The sequence below is a fragment of the Pinus tabuliformis genome, chromosome 6 (genome assembly GCF_031772625.1).
Source record: "Pinus tabuliformis cultivar Carrire ecotype Pingquan chromosome 6, CPIR1, whole genome shotgun sequence".
NCBI lineage: Eukaryota > Viridiplantae > Streptophyta > Pinopsida > Pinales > Pinaceae > Pinus > Pinus tabuliformis.
In genome coordinates this window covers 1,012,486,497-1,012,510,766 of record NC_142292.1, presented here as the reverse complement: position 1 = coordinate 1,012,510,766, position 24,270 = coordinate 1,012,486,497, and the positions used below count along the sequence as shown (strand labels likewise).

Below are 24,270 nucleotides of genomic sequence, written 5' to 3'. Positions count from 1 at the left end.
TTAGTTTATCAAATAACAGTAGATGGACTCTTGCATCAAGAATCAGAGTGAAACATAACATCTATCTCAGCTCTCCAATCCAGACAGTTTCAATTCTGTGGAAAAGAGAGGGTGTACCAGAAAACACTACATTAAATTTGCAGGGATCAATGACATCTACATTAGTGAGAGTTTTTGGTCACACTAAATAAACAGTGTCATTTAAAAGATATTCTGAAAAGAAGGCAATGCAAGCATAAAAGCACAAAGACATAATTAGAGATACAAATTTCCATGCCCACTGCAAATCCATTCAAAAGATGTTGAATTTAAAATTTTGTCCAGTATTAAATCTTATTTAATGTCTGTCCTTCATCGTCTTTCTGCATTACATCCTCTAAGCAAGAGTCAAATTTAATACCAGAGGTATAACAAAGACAACAGTGAAAACAGCTCAATGAGAGTTAAAATCATATGCTAGAATCTCAAATGTAGAACAAAACAATAGTCCTTTCACTGAACTGCAATGCAAATGGATCATCAGTCCTGAGAAGGAAGATCTCGCGCGACTGCAAAGCATCAAACGTAAACACTGTGAGATTACTAAACAAATATCATACATTCTGAAACTAAATTGGCTTAAACATACAGAAATCGAGATATTAAAGTCCAAAGCATAGTATTCAAAACCGGAACTGCTGACCGGACCGGTCCACCTAATAAACCAGGTTTCAAACCAGAACCGGTCAAACCAGGAGTGGTTAGATTTCAATGAACTGGTTTTTAAAAAATACATGAAATAATTAATTTTTAATGAAAAAAAAAAAAAAACCTATTTTTAAGATTTAAAACCATGATTCCTAACCAATAGAGATAAAATAGGCAAAGTTTGTTCATCTATATACCATGTAAAGGTGAATATATCAAAATAACACCGAATGCAATACATATCAGCAACAAAATATGTAATCAATGATGCTCTCTAAATGGCCTCTAGAGTCCACAAACAATGCTACAAGCTATGTGAGGCCACTGGCCTACTACAAGTCTACATATTAGTGATCAACACTATCATTTCTCATCATGATCAAACTCAGTTGGTTGAGTCGTGATTCTCAAACTTTTCAACTGCTTGAGTCACAAACTTCTCAGCTATTTGAGTGACTTGAGTCTGAAACTTCTGAAGGTATTCTGCCCTAATATGCCCTATTACTTCATTTGGTGCTTTACATGGCTTTACATGGCCTCCTATCCCATCCAAGTGTTGCTTGAACCTGTTAATACCCCCTCCTTCAATAGATTTTTGGCAAAATTTGCAGATCATTAGTCCATCAATCATATCACGATAAGCCCATGCTGTATCCTTGACTTTTGGAGTCATGGTGGCTGCTACTTAGCCCAAATTCTCTGTTGTTCCACTACTCCAGCAAAAACTCAACACTCTCCAAGCTCACAATGAAGCTCACAATGAAGCTCACAAAAACTCCAAATGAGATGTGTGAGGCAAATGAGAGGGGAGGCATCCTTTTAAAGGCTTAGAGGGGTTGTTGGAGGGAAACAGCGCCCAGTTTCCTTCAAAACCACTTGGAAAACTGTGAAACAACTTTCCGCGGGGTCCGCAGTCGGCCTGGCAATAAACCGGCCGGTTTATGCCTGGTTTGACCAAAAAACCGGAGAAGAGAGCGTGTTAACCCCGTTTTTCAACTGGTCCAGTGGCCTTTGCTAATGAACCAGCCGGTTTGACCAGTTTATGGTTCAAAAAGGTCGGTTTTGAATACTATGGTCCAAAGCTATGTGAAAGTGGAGTCATGGTGGCTACTACTTAGCCCAAATTCTCTGTTGTTCCACTACTCCAGCAAAAACTCAACACTCTCCAAGCTCACAATGAAGCTCACAAAAACTCCAAATGAGATGTGTGAGGCAAATGAGAGGGGAGGAATCCTTTTAAAGGCTTAGAGGGGTTGTTGGAGGGAAACAGCTCTTAGTTTCCCTCAAACCACTTGAAAAACTGTGAAACAACTTTCCGTGGGGTCCACGGCCAACCTGGCAATAAACCGGCCGGTTTATGCCCGCTTTGACCAAAAAACCGGTGAGGAGAGCAAGTTAAACTGGTTTTTCAACCAGTCCATTGGCCTTTGCTAATGAACCAGCCAGTTTGACCAGTTTACAGTTCAAACCCGTCAGTTTTGAATACTATGGTCCAAAGCTATCTGAAAGTATAAGCTAAAAAGATCAAATAATTTTTTAATTTTCATGAACTTATAGATAACATTTGTAAATTTCAATTATTGCTATAACTTAAAAATTGGATGAAGGGGATGTAGAGGATGATTTTGAGCTTCATTTTTCAAGATGTCAAGAGAATGCAAACTAGTTTTAACTCCATTTCCTTTCCTCGTGTCTACAGACAGCTCAACACTAAAACAAATGTTCTCTCCAAAGAAAGAATTACAGTTTGACAATGGAGTCTGGAAAGTGCCAGAATCAAAGAATGGGCAAGTACATGAATATTCTCTATCATTCCTGGAAAGATCAGCTCTCTTTTCACCTGATTCCAAAGTTAGTTCTCCCTCATTCATGGTTTATTAGGAACCTTAGCAGAACTTTCTTCATGCCTTCAAGTGAGAAGCCTGTGGTAATTTGGTTTCATAAAGGGCTTGCTGAGCAGTTTACGAACAGAATATGTAATAGTTTTTTGATATCATATCAATCTTGCTGAGACGATCTGTTTATGAATATGTATGAACTCTAGGAACAGGTTATAATCTAGATAAGAGCCCAGTACTGGAATTTTTTGTCTATGCTTGAAGACCTATTTGATTGATAGCCTTGTTAAATGCATATACAATACAGAATGTATTTTCTTTTCATCTTGAACGGAAGTTACAATATTTTTTCAGAGGCAAAAAGACATTTGCTAAATTCAAATATTTTGATGTAGAACACAACAAACTATTTGTTCAGCTAACAACAAATGTTAGCTGAAAATACAAGCCATAGTCTGTAAGACGCAAACATAGTTTAATGCTTTGTTGTCTTTTGATTTCATAAATGAATTTAATTAGTACAATCTGCAGGTTTTAGGATGTTAGTTTGTTTGGGCCTCAAGCAAACAAGGATCCCACAATCCTAAATTACATTACTCTTAAGAGTCAAAATATAGATTTCTTATCATAAAATCCTAGTCAACTCTAAACACTAGCATGCCATATAAGTTTTGATTAGGGTCACATGCCCGATGAAAATCAGGTTTTAGAACTTCCTTAAATAGAAGTTCAATGATGAGGACAAAAAATGAACCTGGCAATGGTTATATATATATATATATATATATATATATATATATATATATATATATATAGTCATTTAATTTAAGGTCATAGCCTAGCCAAATGTCAAATTGACATATAAGGCCCCCTTGTTTGTGGGACCAGTGTTGATAAAATCAGCAAAAATTATTACGAAAAAGTCACAATTTTTCCAGACCAACAATTTAAGTAGAAACAAAAAAATAAAAATAAAAAAAGCGTCACGACCCAAAAAATCACAAAGAAAGCACGGCCATGGGGTTTTAAAGATAGATTTGGATTTTTCTTTTGCTGTTGGAGAAAGGAGGAGAAGAGCTTCTGGTGATTTTCAAGGTGGGATTGAGGGCCAAACAGCCATTATCATCACCAGCAAAGAATTTTTTGTGAGTCAAAGGTTCAAAATCATTTGCCAAATCAAGCTAGACAGACTTCTCATCTTCCATTCTTCCATTCACAGGTATGTTCTTAAATACCCCAATGTTAATGATTTTTTTCCATATATTTAGGCATATGCTTGCTTGCCTCTTTGCCTACCAATGTTTTCCGTCTTCTTTTTTGGTCATTTGCTATGATTTTCATGCCCACAAAACAATGCAAGGGTTTTTTCCATATTTGGGCAGCAAGCTTGATTTTAGTTTTTAACTTTTTCATGCACACTCTTATTGCCATTTTTCATTGCAAATAATCTAATTTCAATTTCTAAATTTTTTTTTTTAAATGAAGCTGTTATTTTTTGTGTAATGGGTGTAATGGGGTCTTAATGCCATTTTTTGTGTTTTTGGTGCCCTAGGATTGAATTTTGAACCTGTCTATTTCCACTGCAAATATGCCAAATCCCTTGGACCCATTTTGGCAGTATGGGGAACCTGAAGGTGGGACAAACCAGCAAATACTGAATTGCAAATTGTGTGGGCTGCATATGACAGGAGGGATTCACTGGTTGAAATACCATTTGGCTAAAATCCCCAAGCATGATGTTGGGCTTTGTCCTTCATCTAGCACAGAGGTTATGAGAGCTGCACATGATGCAATTTATGCAAAGGACAAAAAGAGAGAAGAGAAAGGCTGCAAACAGCGCCAAACGTGCAGACAGATCTTCAGAGCTATCTGAGAATAGAGGGGGGGGCTCCAGAACTTCACCTACTGAGAGGTCATCATTTTTTGTTCCACAAACCGGATTTGGGGCACAACATTCAATCAAGTCAGAGATTAAAAAAAAAGGGAGAAGCAAGAAGCAGACAAGGTTTCGGGGAGGTGGCTTTTCTGGAGTGACTTACCTCTTAGCATCACATCCATTTTGGCAGTCAATCTGTGATGCTATTGTTGTTATGGGCCCAAGGTACAAAAGCACTACATATGTTTAAAAAAAAGGGAGAAGCAAAAAGCAGACAAGGTTTCTGGGAGGTGTCTTTTCTGGAGTGACTTACCTCTTAGCATCACATCCATTTTGGTAGCCAATCTGTGATGTCATTGTTGTGGGGGGCAATCCTTCAAGCAGAAAAAGAATGACATCAACTCTAGATTGGTGAAGTTGAAACAATCATGGGAGGTCTCTAAATGCACAGTGATGTCTAATGGCTGGACAGATAGGAAGGGTAGGACCCTTCTAAATTTCTTGGTGCATTGTCCTAGAGGTACCATGTTTATTAAATCGGTGGATGCATCCGCACATATAAAACATGCAGCATTGATATGTGAGCTGTTAGATTGGTTCCTCCAGGAGATTGGTTTACATAATGTGATGCAAATCATAACAGATAACGCAGCTAATTATGTGGCTGCTGGTATGATGCTTATGGACAGGCACCACTCATTGTTCTGGACTCCATGCATTGCGCATTGTATCATTTGATTCTTGAGGATACGGGGGAAACTCTCCTTCATCAGAAAGGTGATTGATATGGCTAGGAGCATCCCCAAGTTCACATATAACCATGCTTTTGTCCTTAACCTCGTGGTACACCAGAAACAGGGAGTCGCAACATCCTACAATCACACAGTTTGCCACCAACTTCATTACTCTTCAATCTTTTCTTCAATGTCAGTTTCAATTCAAACAAATGTTTGTTTGTGATGAGTGGCATGATTGTAAATACAGCAAGAGAGAGGATGGGAGAGCCATTGCTAAATTAGTGTATAATGACTCCTTTTCACAAGTAGTAGAAGAAGTGTTCTCAATTAGTGAACCTTGAGTACAAATTCTGAGATTGGTCGATAGCGATAACCCTGCAATCGTTTATTTGTATGAGGCCAAGGATAGGGCCAAAGAGACTATTCGAGCTTCTTACATGGACAAGGGTACCCTAGGTTTAATAAACACATGATTTTATGGGAAGTGATTGATAATCGGTGGACAGGGCTGCTTCATTGACTCATTCATGTAGCAGCACTTTTCTCCAACCCTACATTTTCCTACAAATGCAACTTTGATTTTAATGTCAAGGTAATGGAAGGGCTCCATACTTGTCTTCATAGGATGGTACCTGATCCCGACATTCACAACACAATCAATCGCGAGATAAAGAGGTATCAGGATGGTACTGAACTATTTGGCTTTGATGATGCCATTCGTGAAAGGGTCACCTTGATGCCACATAAGTGACAAATCAAGCTTCATTAGAATTTACTAATTTAGAACTCTAAATTTTTTAAATTCAATTATGTTTTATTCGAAGTTTAATTATGTTTTAACTTTTCTTTATTTTGTTGTAGATGCTTGGTATCAAAACTATGGTGCAAGGACACCAAATTTACAGATATTCGCCATTAGAATCCTTAGTCAAACCTGAAGCGCTTCAGGGTGTGAAGCGCAACAGATTATAACTTTGAACATCAAGTGAGCAATTATATTTATTGTAATTTATGACCCTCAAGAGTCAGGACATAAATTTTTTTATGACACCCTTATAGGTTGGAGCTCTTATACCTTAATTACAAAAAATCGCCATTAGAATCCTTAGTCAGACCTGAAGCGCTTCCAAGTGTGACTGCAATTGGAATGTATTTGAAAAAATACACTCAAAGAAGAGCAACAAGTTATAACTTTGAACTTTAAGTGAGCAATTATATTTATTGTAATTTATGACCCTCGAGAGTCCAGACATAAAAAAATTTATGACACTCTTATAGGTTGGAGTTCTTATGCCTTAATGGCTTGGTGTATGTCCATTACAATATCCAACTATGGATGGAGCAAATGGAGAGATCACCGAATGTGGATGTCATTTCTTTAGACTTGATGTATTGTTTAAGTGGAGGGTGGAGTCCGAGCTTTCCATCATGGATGAGTCACCTACATGGTTAGAGGACGAACCAATAGTAGTACAACTCAATGTTATCAGAACAGGCCGGTCCGGCCGTTTTCGGCCCAAAACCGATCCAAATTGGGCCTCTGAACCGGACGGTTCAGAACCGGTTCCGTGCAAAAATTTGCTTTTTTTTATTTTTTTATTTTTTAGTTGGTTGGCCCATTTCTTACCCTCCCCTAGGCTAGCCTAATATTCAAGCCTATGGCCCTAGTATTGCTATGCAATTCATGATAATGTTAAATTCTTAAAGTAAAAGTGACATTTTCCTTAAATTTTCATTTTCATCCTTTTACTTAAATGTTTAACATTACCATGAAATAACTCGGGATGTTTGAGAGTGATTCCAACCTCATTGGATTTCATATGGAGAAAGTAGAATTTTAGATTTCACTCAAAATCCATCAGACTTAACAGTTTTTCAGGGTTTCAAAATTGGGGGGAATGCAACGTTTCCTCTGGATTTTGTCATGTACGAGGGTATGGAACTAGTATTTAAAAAAGAGCAACAAGCCCTCTATGTACTTTGACGATAGTGGCATTGGTTGTCGAACTCCTCTATCATGACTCTACTAAAAATGTACCCATCACTCAAACAAAATCTTGACATGACATGCTACATTTTTTCTATCTTATTTTAATGCCTAAATGGTTATATTGTTGGCGAAGACCAATATAGGCAATGATTTTGACGATATGTAGGCATTTGTTGTAGCATGATTTTTTTTAGATGCTAGAGGCCATCAAGAGCCTATTTGTTGATGTATTTTCGGTTCAGAGATGGATTGCACTCGATACTATTTTGGTTATGTGCACACCCTTACATGCTATGTAAATGAACACTTTTGCATATTTGTGTATAAATGGTTTGGATTCAATCCGCACATGAATATATATGTGTTTCTTTAAAATATGAATGTTTTATGTGTTTTTGGTAAAAAGATTTGTTTTCCGGTTTTTTACCGGTTCCCGGTCCACCCAGTTTTTCAGTTCGATCACCGGTTCGGTTCTGATAACATTGGTAAAACGGCAGGGGCAACAAGAGGAGGAAGGGGAGCAACAACAACAAGAGGAGGAGGACAATGTGTCGACATCAGCACCACCTTCTACTGATATTGGAGAGCACAATTCTATACCCATCAGTCATTGTCTGACATTTGGTGCAAGGCCAGGGCCTTCTACTATTAGGGGCAAGCCTAGCAAACAACCCATCATCTTTTCTCCTAAAAGGGGGAGAGGCACTGATCTCAGATAGCTAGCTGCTAGTTTTGCTTCTTTTTCCATTGTACATATAACTCACGATGATGAGATACATTTATTATGTGATGTTATTTTATACTGGCTCTCCACATTGGAATCCTTGATTGGACAATTATCAAAGTTCAGTCAGATTTAGTATCATCTTTGATGTATCATTTTTATTTGGCATCCACTACATCATATACATCAGTGCTTTCTTCATATTTATGTGCCAATGTGCTTATTTGATGTTGTTGCTTTATATGTTTTAAAAACTAAAGAAAAAAAATGAATATATTTTGCATTTCTTAATGTTTATCGTGGTTTTTCAATTTTTTCGCTGATTTTTCCAAAACGATGTTTTTGAAGACCCTTTGATTTTTTGCCCATGCCAACTTTTTCAACACAGAGGTGTACATACCCTACCCCTCTCCAAATTTAGACCTATGACCACAAGGATAAAACACATGTTCTTAACTGTTAGACCCAGTAAAATGATGTTAAAATGGTCATTAGGGCATTTCAATTTAATGCCCATGTTGTATACTCCCTGCCATGTCAAATGTGCAAAATCAATATTCAACACTTTTTAATGTGTTAATGTGTGTTCTCCCATTGGATTGAGAATTTCTTGACACAGAATTATGCTGAGCTTCACTACCTCAATTGAGTTGATATCCCAAATCTCTATCAATACACTTTTGGGACTTTTTAAATAAGCTAGCACAGTGCACAGGGAAATTCATTTAAATCGTGGCCCAAAACAAGAATCTATGTGCAAATCAACCTATCAAATAAGTTGAACGAATATATTGATATTCAAGTCCATGATAACATTATTCATTACTCGTTGCCCTACATTAACATCTCTAGAATACCTATCTTTTCAATGGAAGTTCTCATCACCAAGTTAATGACTATTCCCTTATAGCCAAATGGCAAAAACCCTTCATCACCAACCAACCAACAAGCTAGCTTAGAAACTCAAGTTGCTACAACCCTTGAAGCCATAGACAATTGGACTTTGGTCAGAAAGAAGGTTGTAGTACAAAATGGCCCCCTCAAGAATCAAACCCAACCTTAAATTGCCTCTTAACGTAAAGCTAGCTTTGCAAGGCCCATAAGTCACATGCAATTTGATCTAATTTCACCAAAGGTTGTTGCCTCAAGCTCTTGAGGAGCACAAGCTCATCCAAATGTCGTTAGGCTTTCCAAATCACCTCCACATCACTTGCATCCATAAGCAGACGCATAAACACAACATGGGAAGCCCCACCTCGAATATCAAAGATTCTACATGATTTTTTCCCACTTGTGCAAACCTTGACTCTTCAACTGATTTTAAATTCTTAAGGAGGTAGACAGGATAGACACTAGCTATCACAGCAGAAGCAAAGCGGGAACAATCAAAGTTTTCTAATGAAGTGCTCGGAGGGTCTTTGAGCCCTGTAGAAAGGGCACAATCAAACAATTATGCCATTATATCCAAAGCATAGATTAAGTTTGCCTAAAGGAAGTCAAAATTCTAGCTTTTCTACTAAAGACCTTTCTCATTTCTATTCAGACAAGTGTCTGGACATTTTTATCAACATGCAAGGAAAAAATGGTGTAGCAACATTTTTGCCATCCAAGCTTGTTTCATGTGTCTCTTTGATTAAGGTGACAATCCAACCCCAATGCTGATATGGAATTTGTTGAACCTTGATGACCATACTATGGAGATGGCCAATATCAATGCTTCAAACCATGCAGCCTTTGGGCATTGAATGGACAACAAGTTCATTGACATTAACCAATTAAAATATAGTGATTTCAACATCATTATGTCTCATGAGGACAAGGAAGGTCTCCTCCCTCACTGATGGTGCACTAAGGAAAGAAAAACATTGCTTATCCTCTACTCAAGTTTATGGTAATACAACCCAAACGTAAAAAAAAAAAAAATGTGTTTTGACCTTTGGTTCATTTGGTCAAGTTTTAAGAAAGGAAGGGAAAGAGTCTTCAGCCAATTTGATAGAGACATGCATTCAAAACAAAACATTTTTGCTTCCAACTGCCACCGCTCCAAGCATGTTTATGTGTTGGTTGAAGTGACATTGTCTGATTATAAATGAATTGTCTTCAATATCATTTGGGGCAATAATAAGTTCTACGTCTCAGGGTTTCAGTACCTTCTCAATGTTTTTCATCTCTAAAACCCCAATTGTTTGCTTAAGCATGTAGTGGTTTCAACATGATAAAGTCTAATCAAGCCAAAGAAGGCCTCCTCCCTCACTGGTGGTGCATTGAGGAAAGGGAAACAAAGTTTATCCTCTACTCAAGTTGATGGTTATACAACACGAATGTCTACAAAAACAGTGATTGTTTCAACCTTTGGTTCACTAGGTCGAATTTTAGGAAAGGGAAGGAAAGAATCTCCAAGCAACTTGATAAAGTCATGGCTACTAACCAAAACAGTTTTGCTTGCAACTACCACAATGCCAAGCATGTCCCTGTGTTGGTTGAAGCAACATTATCTAATTATCAATGAATTGCCTGATTATCGCCTTTTTCTCTTTCTTTTACCATTATCTAGGATTTGCTATAGCACTCCCACATAGTATTCACAACGGATGCATCTTTGACTTTTAGTCACATTGATCTGCTTTTGTGGTCACTTGTTGGACATTAGTAAAAGTATCTCATCTTATTTATCTTCAATATCGTGTGGGGCAATAATAGGTTGTGCATGTCGGGGTCTCACTACCTTCTCAATGTTTCACATCCATGAAGCCCTAATTGTTCATTTGATAATCAAATCATTTGGAACCTTATTTTTACTCTCAAGGAAATGAGGGTTGGATTCAATGGTGTAAAAATGATGTTGTTAGGACTTTCACTTTTATGTCTAGCTTTGGGAGAGACATTTCAACCATGAGATTTAAAGAAAGAAAAAAAGACATGAGCAACCAAAATAGAGCTCAAGTGCATTAGAAAGAGGTTGCAACCAAGCTCATTTGATAACAAGTTTGAAGCCTGAGTAGCCAGGCTATGACATAACCTTCAAACTATGAAGGTGAGGAGAGTGAAGGGAGTTAAAACTCAAGATTGTTTACACTAGATCGTATTGGTAATAGGCCGACTAAAGCCTTCTCTAGGGCACTAACAATTAACAACTAGGAGATATTTATCTCTATATCTACGACAAAGGGGGTAAGGCTAACCCAATAATAAGATATTGAAAGGAACATTAACTGCCATCCCATGTACTAGTTGTTTCAATATAAAAACCCAAAAACATGGTTGAAATGCACCTAAAACATGTTTCACATTTTTTAATTTTCAAGTGCCATACATTGCATTTCAGCGTTAGTATAACAAGTGTGGTGTCATATAGCACATTTGTGTAGCTTATTTTTGGCATTGGGCCAACTAAAATTCACTTTTATGTGATTGAAAATCAATTTCTTTTAGTGATGAGGTTTTAATAATTTTTTTTGGAAATCTCTAGAAGCTTCTAGAAGTAGAAGATTTGTTTAAAAGAGGATGTCCCTTTCCTTTCTCCTCACATTGTTTGAGGCTTGAGCAAGGGTGATTTCAGTGAGGAGGATTTCAGCAAGGTGACTTCGACAAAAGAGGATTCAAATTATTAGGTTGCCATAGCCATCATTGTTGTTGTTTTGTGATCTTTTGGGCAGCTACAACCATAGTTTTTGGTTGTTTTGTGGTGTTTTTGAGCAGCCACAACCATCATTGAGTTTCAAAGTTTCAATATATTTTCTAAAATAACACTATATATATATATAGATATATATATATATATATATATATATATATATATATATATATATCATATTTCCCTATTTCCTAAATTTTGAGGGGTCATGTTTACGTGCGTTTCCATTTTAGATACGTGTTTTCGTTTCCCCATATCATGCAACTTAGGTTCGAGAAACAAGACAAACACTTGTGTTCCTAAAAACAGATTCCACGAAGCCCTATCATTGTGTGGGGTTATCATTCACCATCGTTAAGTTATAAGCCTTAGGGTCCACCCAATCTCTGAGTTGTTGACATTATCTTCAGAAACACATCCACTAGCCACATTATCAATGGTTTCAATTCTTAAGAGATTGGTTCTTTTTAATTAAATAGACAAGAATGCCCTTTGGTGTCAGTGTTGTATGTCATGGCTACAAAAGCTTTAGGCTATTTTCTTCAAAGAGACATTAGTTTGGAAGCCATCTAGGGAATCCCTCTCCTAGGTAGGGAGGATGAAAAATTGATCAAGTGGTCTTTTGTTGATGACTCCTCCCAATCAGTTAAGAAGGATGAGACTTCCTGCAAAAACTCCAATTGATGTCTAGACACATTTCACTTGGCTTTGAGGTCCAACATTAACTGAAAGAAGGTCATGCTATTATGAGAGCAGTGTCATGTTATTGAATTGGCTAGAAAACACAAGTTGGATTTGGATCTAGCCAAGCTAGACCTTTTAAGTTTATAAGTGTTCCTTTTGTCCTTTGACCCTCCCCTGAGGAGATTTGCGAGTCAATCATGAATAGGAATGTGTAGAAAGTGACCAAGTGTCCCCCAAGTCTCTCTCATTAGTAGCCCAATACTAAATCTACAGCCAGGTGCTTGCAAACACATGTATATTACTCATCATGTTGACCTTCCTCAATCCTAGTATGTGCTAGAGCGAAAAGTTAGCTAGAACCTCTATTGAACCCTTTAGATCATGGAAAATGCTAGATCGAAAAGTTAGTTGGAACCTATATCAAAACCTTTACCAATAGGGAGATTTGGGTGTCTTCAATGTGCAAAATCAAGCCCTAGCCCTTTATGCTAAATGATTTATCTGGTTATTCTAAGGGGAAGAAGCTCTTAATCTTCTACTACATCTTATGTTAGATCTAACACACCTTACAACAAATATTGTTGGCAAGCATTCATTTTGCAAACACTTCACATTACCTCAACCTTGGTTAAAATAAAAAGATTTTTTGTAGTTAAAATTAGTTGGAAGACATAGGAAACCATTAAACGGTAAACCTTGTGTGCAATCGAAAAAGGACCAAGTCAAAGACGGGATTTAAAATAATAATAAATAATCACTCCCTATAATGGTCTATTGTTTTCCTTGGTAAGGGCAAGCAGAAATCTCATGGTTCTCTCTACTACAATTGTTTCAAAAAGGCATTAGAACCCTACAAGGCATATTTTCCTCACAAAGTAGAGATTTGTTAAAATTGGCAACTAGGGCCAAACTCCATGTGGGTCATCTTATTAATGGAAGCTGATATTTTTCTTGGATCCCTCTCATCGAGAGGTGTAAGATTGATCTAAAGATCATCCGATTTTGATAAGTATTCATGGAGATATGAATTTATTTGTGTTATGGGACAATTTGTCAAGGTCGGCCAGCGACCAAATAAACCCCACTTGTGCTCAACATTTTAGTATAAAAAGAGGTGGCCTTCAAGTCATTTCAACACACTTGGGATCTCTTCTTCTCTACTTGTCTTAGGGTTTTAGTAGGAGGAGAGATCGTAAGGGATAACGCTGCCCTAATCTAGAGGGCAGAAGCCGGAACTGCAGGGAACAGCCGGAACTGCCGGGAACTGCCGGGAACAGCGGGAACTGTCGGGAATAACCGGAACTGCCGAGAACTGCCGGGAAGCTGACACAGAGGGCAGAAGCCGGAACTGGCGAGAACAGTCGATTGCTGAAATTGTCGGAACTGCCAGAATTGCCGGAACTGCCGGGAACAGCCGGAATTGCCGGATCTGCAGGGAATAGCCGAAACTGTCGGGAACTGCCGGAACTACCAGAGCATCTCTCTCCGAAGGAGAGCAGCATGCAAGGGACAACTAACTAACATTGGGACAATTGTATGGTACTTAGCAACAAATACACCAAACATGCAATGTTACAGCTAGCATGCAACAGCAAGCATGCTAAGGAAAACAAGCATGCTAGGGACAACAAGCAAGCAAGGGACAACAAGCAATCAAGGTGCAGCCAGAGCATAGGTCAGTACGGCAACATGGTGTAGAAATGGCACATAATGCAGTACAGTGATGGGTACAGTCATGATTAATGAAGCATGATGAGATGCAGCATAGTGATGATGAGTGCAGCCTGGTGCAGCACAGTGAGGTGCAGCATGATGACGAAATGCAGCACAACGATAGGTGAAGGAGTCACCTTAGAGAATCAGTTGAAGTAGCATGTCTTCAACTGATCTCATGTATCATCTTCTTAGAGATGATCTATGCTCTTATCTAGATAAGTCAAAGTGTTGACTTCTGTTGTAAATGTATTATCTCTCTCTCTGTTGAACTATTGAAGAACAAATAAGAAGAATTGATCAAGGGTCTTCCCACATTGGGGTTTGTAACTTTGTCCCTAGCTAGCGCCACATCTTGTGTCCTCTTGTCTCGGCTTGTCTTTTGCGATTTATGTTTATGTTCCATTTGCAGCTTACTTTAATGCTGATGTGATTGCTAATCTGGAAAAGATATTGAGCTAACTGTGAAAATTGAAATAAATTGCTCTAAGCATAGAACATGCCTAAAATTAACAAGATTGGATTCTCTAGGTTCAATTTATGCAAATCTTCAAGCTAAGAAATCCATATAAGTTGGTTCTTAAGAAAATTCCAAAGGCTCATTCTTAATACTTTGTCTTTTATAATTGGAGTGTGGAAGGAATAGCTTCAGATCTTTAAAAATTCATTTGTATAAACCAAATATGCTATTGGTTATAAATGTCTCAATCAAATTCCAAAGTCAGATACAAACTTCAACAAAATTCAAAAACTTGATTCTAAATTCACTACATGGATTACACATTGCAAACCATCTAAAAGCACTAGCAGAGCCTAAGAATATCTCAATGATTTGTTTTGAATACATATAAAGGCTAAGACGACATGGATTGGGACAACATGTTGTGTGTTCAAGTTTCTTACAATCAACTTACTTGGAAAGTGACCCTAGTGGGTGATAGGAGAGTTTGGATCACCGATCTTTATTTTTACTTCGAGCAAAAAAAACCAAAAAAAAAAACAATTATGGAAGGCTTGTAATGCTATTAAGTTCAAGTGCACAAAGAGGGGTTGAGCATTTTCCTACGCTAATAAATATTCAATTATGCTTAACCTTTCTTTGCAAATCCAAGCTCAGGTAGAAAGTTTCTTTGTACTTAGAGTACCTATACTAGCTTTTGGAGTATTGGGGTGGAACACTATGTACGATGCACAAGAACTCAATGAACCATTCACAATCACAATCACCAACGCCATTACAAAATTTGCGTTAGGGTTACGACATCACTCACCTCATCACCAAGCTAATAGGCAAGTCTAAGAGAGGCGAGAAAGATAACAAATTTGGCCACGAGGCTATAACAATGAATTTCCACATCTATCTTTGGATTACACATTACAAACCATCTACAAAGCACCAGCAGAGCCTAAGAATCTTTCAATATTTGTTTTGGCTACAAATAAAGGCTAAGACGACATGGATTGGGACAACATGTTATGTGTTCAAGTTTCTTACAATCAACTTACTTGGAAAGTGACCCTAGTGGGTGATAGGAGAGTTTGGATCATCAATCTTTATTTTTACTTGGAGCAAAAAAAAACCAAAAAAAAAAACACTTATGGAAGGCTTGTAATGCTATTAAGTTCAAGTGCACAAGGAGGGGTTGAGCATTTCCCTACGCTAATAAATCTTCAATTATCCTTAACATTTCTTTGCAAATCCAAGCTCAAGTAGAAAGTTTCTTTGGACTTAGAGTACCTATACTAGCTTTTGGAGTATTGGGGTTGAACACTGTACGATGCACAAGACCTCAATGAACCATTCACAATCACAATCACCAATGCCATTACAAAAGTTGCATTAGGGTTACGACATCACCCACCTCATCACCAAGCTAATAGGCAAGTCTAAGAGAGGCAAGAAAGATAACAAATTTGGCCACGAGACTATCACAATGAATTTCCACATCTATCTTTGGATGACAAAATCCATTCCATGCCCCTATCCATTTTTGACATGCCCAAGCCTCAAAAGGAGGCGAACAATGGATGGGGCACTTGGTGATGGATGAACCTCTTGGAGCAATACGTCAGTGTTGACGCATAATGGTGATGACACTCAGATTTTGCAAGTATAGGAGGTCCAATGCATGTGATTGTTCAATTATGATGTTGATTTCAAGGTAGACTTTAATTCTAGTAATCAACATATATTTTGGCATCTAAATCCAATGATTTGATCCTAGTTAGTTGTAGACAATTCTTGTCATGGATCTTATAACTAGTGCCCCACTTTTTTTGGATCTAGAGGAATCAATAACTCGTTCGGATTACCTGTGTGAGGCCCAAGTTCAAAGTCGGTGGCTGCCACTATAACCCCTAGGCTAGTCCCAACAACCCGCAAGTCAACAACTAGAAGGAAACTTAACACTTAGCAAGCACCAAGACGTCCAAATACACACCCACAAGGGTGATCCCAATCGCGACAGAACATCTACTCTTCTAGCCTTATCACAACGAACCAACATGTCATTTGTGGATATTGAACTTGGGTGGGGTGAAGAACAAACAGTCCACCCAACCACTCAAGCTATGAACCCTTGACAATTAATGCCCGATTTTTTAGATTGTGATAGTTTTGAGTTTCTCAAAGAAATTTTGCATTCATGACTCTATGGTGGTGGCATAGGTGTCAGTGTCACCCATCTTTTTATAAAATGCTCTGATTGTGCATATATATTGTCAGTGCAAAAAAATGTACTCTGGCTCATTTACTATAACTTATGCATAAATTTGTGCAAAATACCCTTAAAGATCAATTTGATGAATGACAAAAAGTTTTATGTTTTACAACAACATTTCTGTTAGAATCTAAAATCCATTTTGCATAGGCTGATAATTAACAATAAAGTGAAGAAAAGCAAAAAAAAGCAAGGTACCAGGGGAGCTGCTTAAAAGGACCACTAAAATCGATAGGATTTACTCAATATTAGTTGATTTTAACCTTAACAGGAAACTCTCACTAAGTGCTGTGTGAAATGAACAAAATCTGGTTATAAGTTCATGACAGTTTATCTACCCTTGAACTAGACACATCTCTGATTTCTACCTTTCAATTTTATAATGTTAATTTTTTGAACATTTAAAGCAAATCTTTGTAGTCCGCATTTTTGTTCTTTTGTCATTTCTGTTTTTGTTATGATAACAACATTCTCAGCATGTGTTCATAAAACACAATATAAACCATATACAGTCTTTTGAATGCAAATCGTTAGGTTGATGCCGTTAGCATCCTCCCTGCACTCTGGTTTCACCAAGAAAAACAAGGTGCACTACAACCCAAGGTGGAAGAGACATATTACGGCATGTACCATATGTAAAGCTATTAAATTACAATGGAAAAAGCTTGATGTCTGACCGTGAATTTAGACAAACAAAAATTGTCAATAAAATTAGCATAGATCCATCTTAACTCAGCCTTTTTTTAACTAGGTCTAAGGTTGCATGTACATTGTCTTTGAGCCCTCTTGCTGCCTAATAGATCTGGGGTTGAGTTGGATCTATGCTAGAATGATCATAAATGTTCAGTCAATAGCCCAAAATGTTAAGTGGGTCCCTTTTGTCTTGTGAATGGTTTAATTATGGGTTTGTGGCTGGTTACTGGCATGGGTGTCTGATACAACAAAATGTAATGCTTTGATTTGTATCTAACATAAGCAAAAAGGTTGATCACAATAACTATACGTATGTCTGATCTCATATACGAACACAACGTTGATTTAAATAAAGTTTAAACCTATGGTTATCTTGAGGAGTTGGTGATTCAACACACTTGAAGATGAAACTGCGCAGTGCTCATGTATTGTGTGAATACATGACACATTCCCTCACCAAAGCTCAGAATTCTATTACTGACACAAAGCATATTAAATCGTTTTGGTTTTATGGTAAAGCGCGGATGTTCCATACGCCACCAACAAGCGGTTAGGCTCAAGTTCAAAATCATGATCAAGATCATGATTGGGTCAGTGGATTTTGGTTCAATGGTAAAGCGGGGATAATTTATACCCCACCAAGGTTCAAATTCATTATAGACAAGTTTTGTCCTTGTGGGCAGTTTCGCTTGTGCAAGCGGTCAGGGGTCAAGTTCAAATCCCGGTCAAATTTGACAAAATAGATATCCCACCCGCGATTTATCAGCTATAGGGCTCTTTTGAGAGTGCCGTAGCCTGTAAGCTAGCTACATTCCAGAAATGGGGAGGGCATATTTATTGCACGGTGATAATCGGAATCATTGTATCAGAAATAGTAATTCTAGGTCAACTAACCTAAATCCTGAAGCCATTTACAATATATGCTAGTACATTGAAACCTACAGTAATCTTGGTCAAGTCCTGCTGATGGATCTCAGATTAATCTCTTGTTGGTATTGAAATTTGAAAGAGTGGCATCCAAATGGGGGTTTGTTTAAAAAGAAAGGGGATTGCATCTGATCTATATAATCCAATGGGGCTTTGATTAAAATAGTTCAAGCCAGAGTACGTTGAAAGAAATGGTGGGTACCTGGTTTTTCTGGTTTTCCCTCGACCCACTTCGTGACAGTATAATGAACCTTCTCGCGCGTGATGGCATCAGATTTGTAGGGCTCCTTCAGGCAACCTCTGAGCATGGAAGCGCATAAGTTGGCATAGGCAACGTAGGTCAGTCCCGCTGTCCTCCAGAAGGGGGCTGCTGCCGTCGCCGCCGTAGATCCCACTGCAGAAGCCATTCTACTCTATTCTCTCTGTGTCTATACACGTTACCACTTTGCGGTGCCTTCTCTTTAACCCTCGTGCGTCAGTCGTTCCACAGATTATAAACCCTCCAACGCATACGCCTTGGTCATGTGATGGACCCAGGGCTCCTAAGGTCTCCAACAGCATCTAATGGAGGATTCCAATGTTCCGTGGAGAACTTTGTGTTTTCTTTTATTTTCATTCAAAAGGTTAATGATACCATACCCACGCTTTATTGTCCTGGCATTATTAGTATGAAGAGTGTCGAGGGGTGTTTAGAGAATTCAACATTATGTAGAATAGGAAACGCCGAAGTAAATGATAATGATATGTTGTTTAAACAAAAATATGTTTTTTAATTGGTTTCTGAATAAATAATAGAAGATTATTTGAATAGGATTTATGGATAAAATAATAATATGATTTTTCATATGGTTAAGCATACTTTTATATATTTTAGACAATGTGAAGATAAGGGGTTTTTGAGTTGGTCAAATGGCATGAGTAGTGATAAGATTGGTGGTACAAATGCTTAATATTATCAAGTTTTAGACAATTATAAGGGCCCTCCTAAGTAGGCCATGGCTATGGGTGTATTGTCTCCAACCAATTCCACCAATTTGAGATTAAATGTGTAGAAAAGCAAACACTCTCGTGCGTGCTTGAACCCTCCACACCTGATGACAAAAGGTGATGTTGAAGGAGTGTAGAAGGAACATGTGGTTTGCTTGGCCTCTAAGAAAGGTTTTCGGTTCATTATAAGTAGAAATGATGTAAGGTCATTAGAAGTTGAGGAAGGATGTGTTCTTTGTTGTGGGGGAATATATTGCTGTCAATAAAATCCTTGACCTTTCAGGATGCACTTTGGCACGAAATTTTATTAACAAGAGGGTAGGGATGGACTACCTTTTAAAGATAGATAAAGTAGAGTTGAGGTTCAAGTTTAGGCTATATACTAGTAGTTCACATAGTATCAAGAGGGATGCATTGGTTTTGCCTTCTGCAGTAAAGAAGATGCAGCTATTATTTGTCTATGAAACTTTGCCACTGTTTTTTTATGCTAGGGATGAGACCATGTTAGACACCCCAATATGGATAAAACTTATTGGAGTCCCCATGGAACCCTCGACTATTCAAGATTTATGCATAATTGAAAACAACCTCGGAAAAATTATTCTCGTCGATGATAGCTTTGTCAATGAAAGATAAGTGAATTGTGAGGATATTAGTTGATCTTGAAGTAAGTAGAGGTCTTTTTGACACAACAAAATTGATTATTAAGGAAAAATGTAAATATTATTTACATACACTTTCCCAACTCCCCATTATTGGACGCATTTGTTATGTTATACATGGTGGCCATACTTATTGGTCCTTCATTTTGTCATAGTAAATATGAGTTGTAACCTTGGTCAATTAACCAAATAGTATTTATATTATAAAAGTGACTTTAAATTTATTTGATTTATTACAAATAATTTAACCAACTAATTCTCCTTCCAACTCTTCGTGGTCCATGTGCTTATACCCTGTAGTGCCTTGAAGCAAGAAGATTAGGTTGTGATGGCAGTGCTTAATCATGGATTTGTGAAAAAATCTGTAGTTTTTCCCCCTCCTTAAGCCATATTATGCGACATTTTTGGTGCTAGATAATTTTGTCCTAAATGCAACCTTCTTCTAATTGAATGAGAAGCTCATTTCTTCCTCAACTAATTTGTCAGATCGACCTTCAATAATAATGTGTTGTTGAACATGTTCCATGCAATCCTCTATCTCTTATTTGATTTGGTGGATGTTCCCAACCTCTTCTTTATTCCATTTTTTTATTTGAGATTTTAAGAACATGAGTTTCTACTAGAATTGGTGCACAATTGAGCCTAGTCGAGGAGTGGCTTCCTACCACCATTGTTGGGATTTTTCTAAGAACGAAGGATCCCTAAGCAAAAAACTTTCAAAGCAAAAGGGTATATTTTTGGGGATTTCTTTAATGTTTGCTTCTAGGCTTACTAGCCAATGATTTGATCCATGACATGGAAGGATTGAGGCCTCCATGAATATGTCTTTGACTCAAACAGCTTTCGAGATCACAAATATATCTACTATGGAAATGATTTTAGGGCGACCACATTTTCTATTATTCCAAGTAAATATCCCATTTATAGAATCCACATATGTGATGTGCAGGTCTTGCGCATAATTGAGCGTGATCGAGGAGTAGCTTCCTACCACCATTCTTGGGCTTCTTCCAAGAAGGAAGGATCCTTGAAAAAAAAGCTTTCAAAGCAAAAGGGTATGCTTTGGGGGATTCCTTTAATGCTTGCTTTAAGGCTTACTAGCCAATGACTTGATCCATGACAAGGAATGATTGAGGCCTCCATGAAGATATCTTTGACTCAAACAGTTTTCGAGACCACAAATCTATCTAGTATGTAAATGATTTTAGGGTGGGCACCTTTTCTATTATTCCAAGTAAATATCCATTTATAGTATCCACATTTGTGATGTGCAGTTCTTGCGCATAATTGAGCTTGCTCAAGGAGTGGCTTCCTACCACCATTTTTTGGCTTTTTCTAAGAAGGGAGGATCCTTAAGAAACAATATTTCAAAGCAAAAGAGTATGTTTTTGGGGATTTCTTTAATGTTTGCTTCTAGGCTTACTCGCCAATGATTTGATCCATGATAGGGAAGGATTGATGCCTCCATGAAGATGTCTTTAACTCAAACAGCTTTGGATACCACGAATCTATCTAGTATGGAAATGATTTTAGGGCCCCCACCTTTTCTATTATTCCAAGTAAATATCCCATTTATAGTATCCACATTTCTCATTTGCAGGTGTTGTGCGAGGTCAAAGAAAAGTTGGGAATCAGAGTCCAATCAACGCAAGCCTCGTTTTTCTTCTTCCAATCATTTCATGATGTTGAAGTCGCCCCCTATTATCCATATGACTTCAAAAGAGAGGGAGTGGAGGTCTTGAATAAACTTTTGTTTATCATTCAAAAGAGTTGGACCATGGATAGTTTTAATTCTACCCGTTGAATTAGAACCTATGAGTTGAAACTGACCTGAAAGAATGTGTGGGGCTGCAGTCAAATTGGTGATGGTATTTTCCGTAAGATTACATATATGAGTTAACCATCTTGCTTTCCCTGTTACGTCCAATGCCACCGAAGCACTTCCTTTCCAACGTTTATCTAATATTTCTCTTAGACATTCACTAGAGAATTTGGTTTTTTGCATCATGAGTATTGTAAGGTTTTCCCTACATTTTTTGTCTTTTAGGAGCCTCAACTTCCCTTTCCAGTTGAGGCACCTAATGTTCCATGTGATTAATTTCATTGACAAGGATGGGGAACATAGTGGAATGCATTTGTCATGAGAGTTGTCTTACATGAATATGCTAACATCTCACTCCCATCTTGTATGAGGCTTTTGTTGCTTTTTTTGCCCTTATTTTTACCTTTATTGTGGTGCTTTTAAGGTTCCTTGAAGTTGTGAGTTTGGATGCCATAGCTTGATGAACCTGAGCTTTGAGAGGTCATCCCTTTATACAAAGGTTCAAGTAGGGTTGATGTAGCATTTGCACCGTTTGTTTTAGGACTATTTGCAGAGCTTTTCCTTTTAGGTCTTCTACCATCCTTGTTAGGGTTACTTCCTCCACATTCATTTCTTATACATCATCCTGGGTATCTCCTGGAATTGTTTCTTTGCTTTTGGGTTGTCTATTTGTGTCTCTTCTTGGCTCGTTTCTGGTGCCTTTCTTTTTATAGAACTTTTTTATATATTTAGATTCACGAAGTTTGTGTCTTGCATTGAGTTATCTGCATATGCATCATTTGTTGCAAGATTGTTTGCAAAAAATTTCCTTTGAACTATTCTATCATGCTTTCCAGGGTTACTTCCTCCATGTCCATTTCTTTTGCATCATCCTGGATATCTGCTCGAATTGTTTCTTTGCTTTTGGGTTGTATGTTTGTGGCTCTTCTTGGCTGGATTCCTTTTGATAGAGCTTTGATCTGTATTTTGATCCACAAAGTTCATTTCTTATGTTGAGTTATTCAATATTTGCATGTCCTCTTCTAAGGCAATGTATTTATTCTTTGATTGTTTATTTTCCTTAGGCGCAAATTTCTTCCACGAGATGCTACTCTCTCAAAGCCCTCTACATCTTTTTGTTGTTATTGTTCCTATGGAATTTCCTTATATGACTAAGAGGGAAATCTCTAAATAAGTGGTCATATTCATGGCATCTACAATAGTGAAATGGAGCATGCACGTAGTTTAGAGATTTTTAGTGTAGTTCATCATGGTAATAGATGCTTATGGAGGTCGGAAAGGGTTCCAAAATGTTTATACACACAAATGCACACATACAAAGAGTGTATTTTCATCTTTTAGTTTCCTTTGAGACTTTGACAAAAGGTACCTATTTTGTTCCCAATCCCTTCCAAGACTTCCTCATTCCAAAATCCCCTGGGAAGTGAGAAACGCCACACCAACACAGGGGCTTCCAGGAAGTCCTCCTTTTTTGGGCTATATCTCTCCTCTTGGACACAATTAGTCCATCACATATAAAGCTTGGGTAGTTTTTCTCGTGCACAAATTCCCTAAAAAAATGGCTCCCATGAGGATGGAAATCCATTGAGAGTGATTATAGCAAGCTATGTATCATCAATGGTGTCTCCAATGGCAAGCTCATCTCTAATATGGGAGACCCTCATAAGATATGATACAACTGAATCTAATCTAGACATCATGTCATTACGAAGATGATTTCTCAAGATTAACTTCCTACTAGTGTTGTTGTTGTCATACAATCCCACCAAAGCATCATATACTTCCTTGGTAGTATTCAATGCAACAACATGAGGAATCAAGTGGTCCTCTATGAAATCTACCAAGATTCTATTTGCCTTGGAATCATTCTTCTTATACTTGGCTTTCTCCTCAACTCCCTGTGGCTCTCGAATAACTTTCTCCACATGATCCTCAAGCTCATTCTCTTCTAAGATAAGGAGTATCATGGCATTACATAGATGATTTCTCAAGATTAACTTCCTACTAGTGTTTTGGCTCTCATAAAATCACACCAAAGCATCATATACTTCCTTGGCAATCTTTAATACAACAACATGAGGAATCAAGTGGCCATTTATGGAATCGACCAAGATTCTCTTTGCCTTAGCTTCATTCTTCTTATACTTGGCTTTCTCCACGGCTCCTTGTGGGTCTAGAATAACTCTCTCCACACGATCCTAAAGCTCATTCTCTTTCAAGGTAAGGAAAATCCTATTCTTTCATGATATAAAATTGATGGCACCATCTAACCTGGCTTCAACTCTCAGATTTGGTGCCCTTTTGACAAGAGATTTAAAAAATACAATTAGGTTATTGAACGGTTGTCTCAAGTTGACTTCAATGGTTTCTCTTTCAACAAGAAGGCATGGCGACGGTGATGGAAATCCGTCAACCAAGGGGTCTCCCCGATGTGAATTCCCAATTAGACCTCACACCATTTGGTGTAGGAGCCCCATCCGGAATATCGGCACGATTTCCATATATCTTAAAGATATGCCTTGGCTCTAACTATCAACAAGAGAGAGGGATGCAATGGTGCCTTTGAAAAGCAAGAA

The 24,270-nt window shown here is 37.8% G+C and overlaps 1 protein-coding gene across 1 annotated transcript; it reads right to left on the bottom strand.

Moving 5' to 3' along the window:
* Positions 1 to 302: 302 nt before the first annotated feature.
* LOC149262420 (ATP synthase epsilon chain) lies at positions 303 to 18,793 on the bottom strand. Its single transcript, XM_089424495.1, has 2 exons — positions 18,426 to 18,793; positions 303 to 548 (listed from the first exon to the last, which is right to left on the bottom strand). Exons 1-2 carry the CDS (start codon positions 18,628 to 18,630, stop codon positions 520 to 522), a joined length of 234 nt encoding a protein of 77 aa, XP_089280621.1. The 5' UTR covers positions 18,631 to 18,793; the 3' UTR covers positions 303 to 519.
* Positions 18,794 to 24,270: the final 5,477 nt, after the last annotated feature.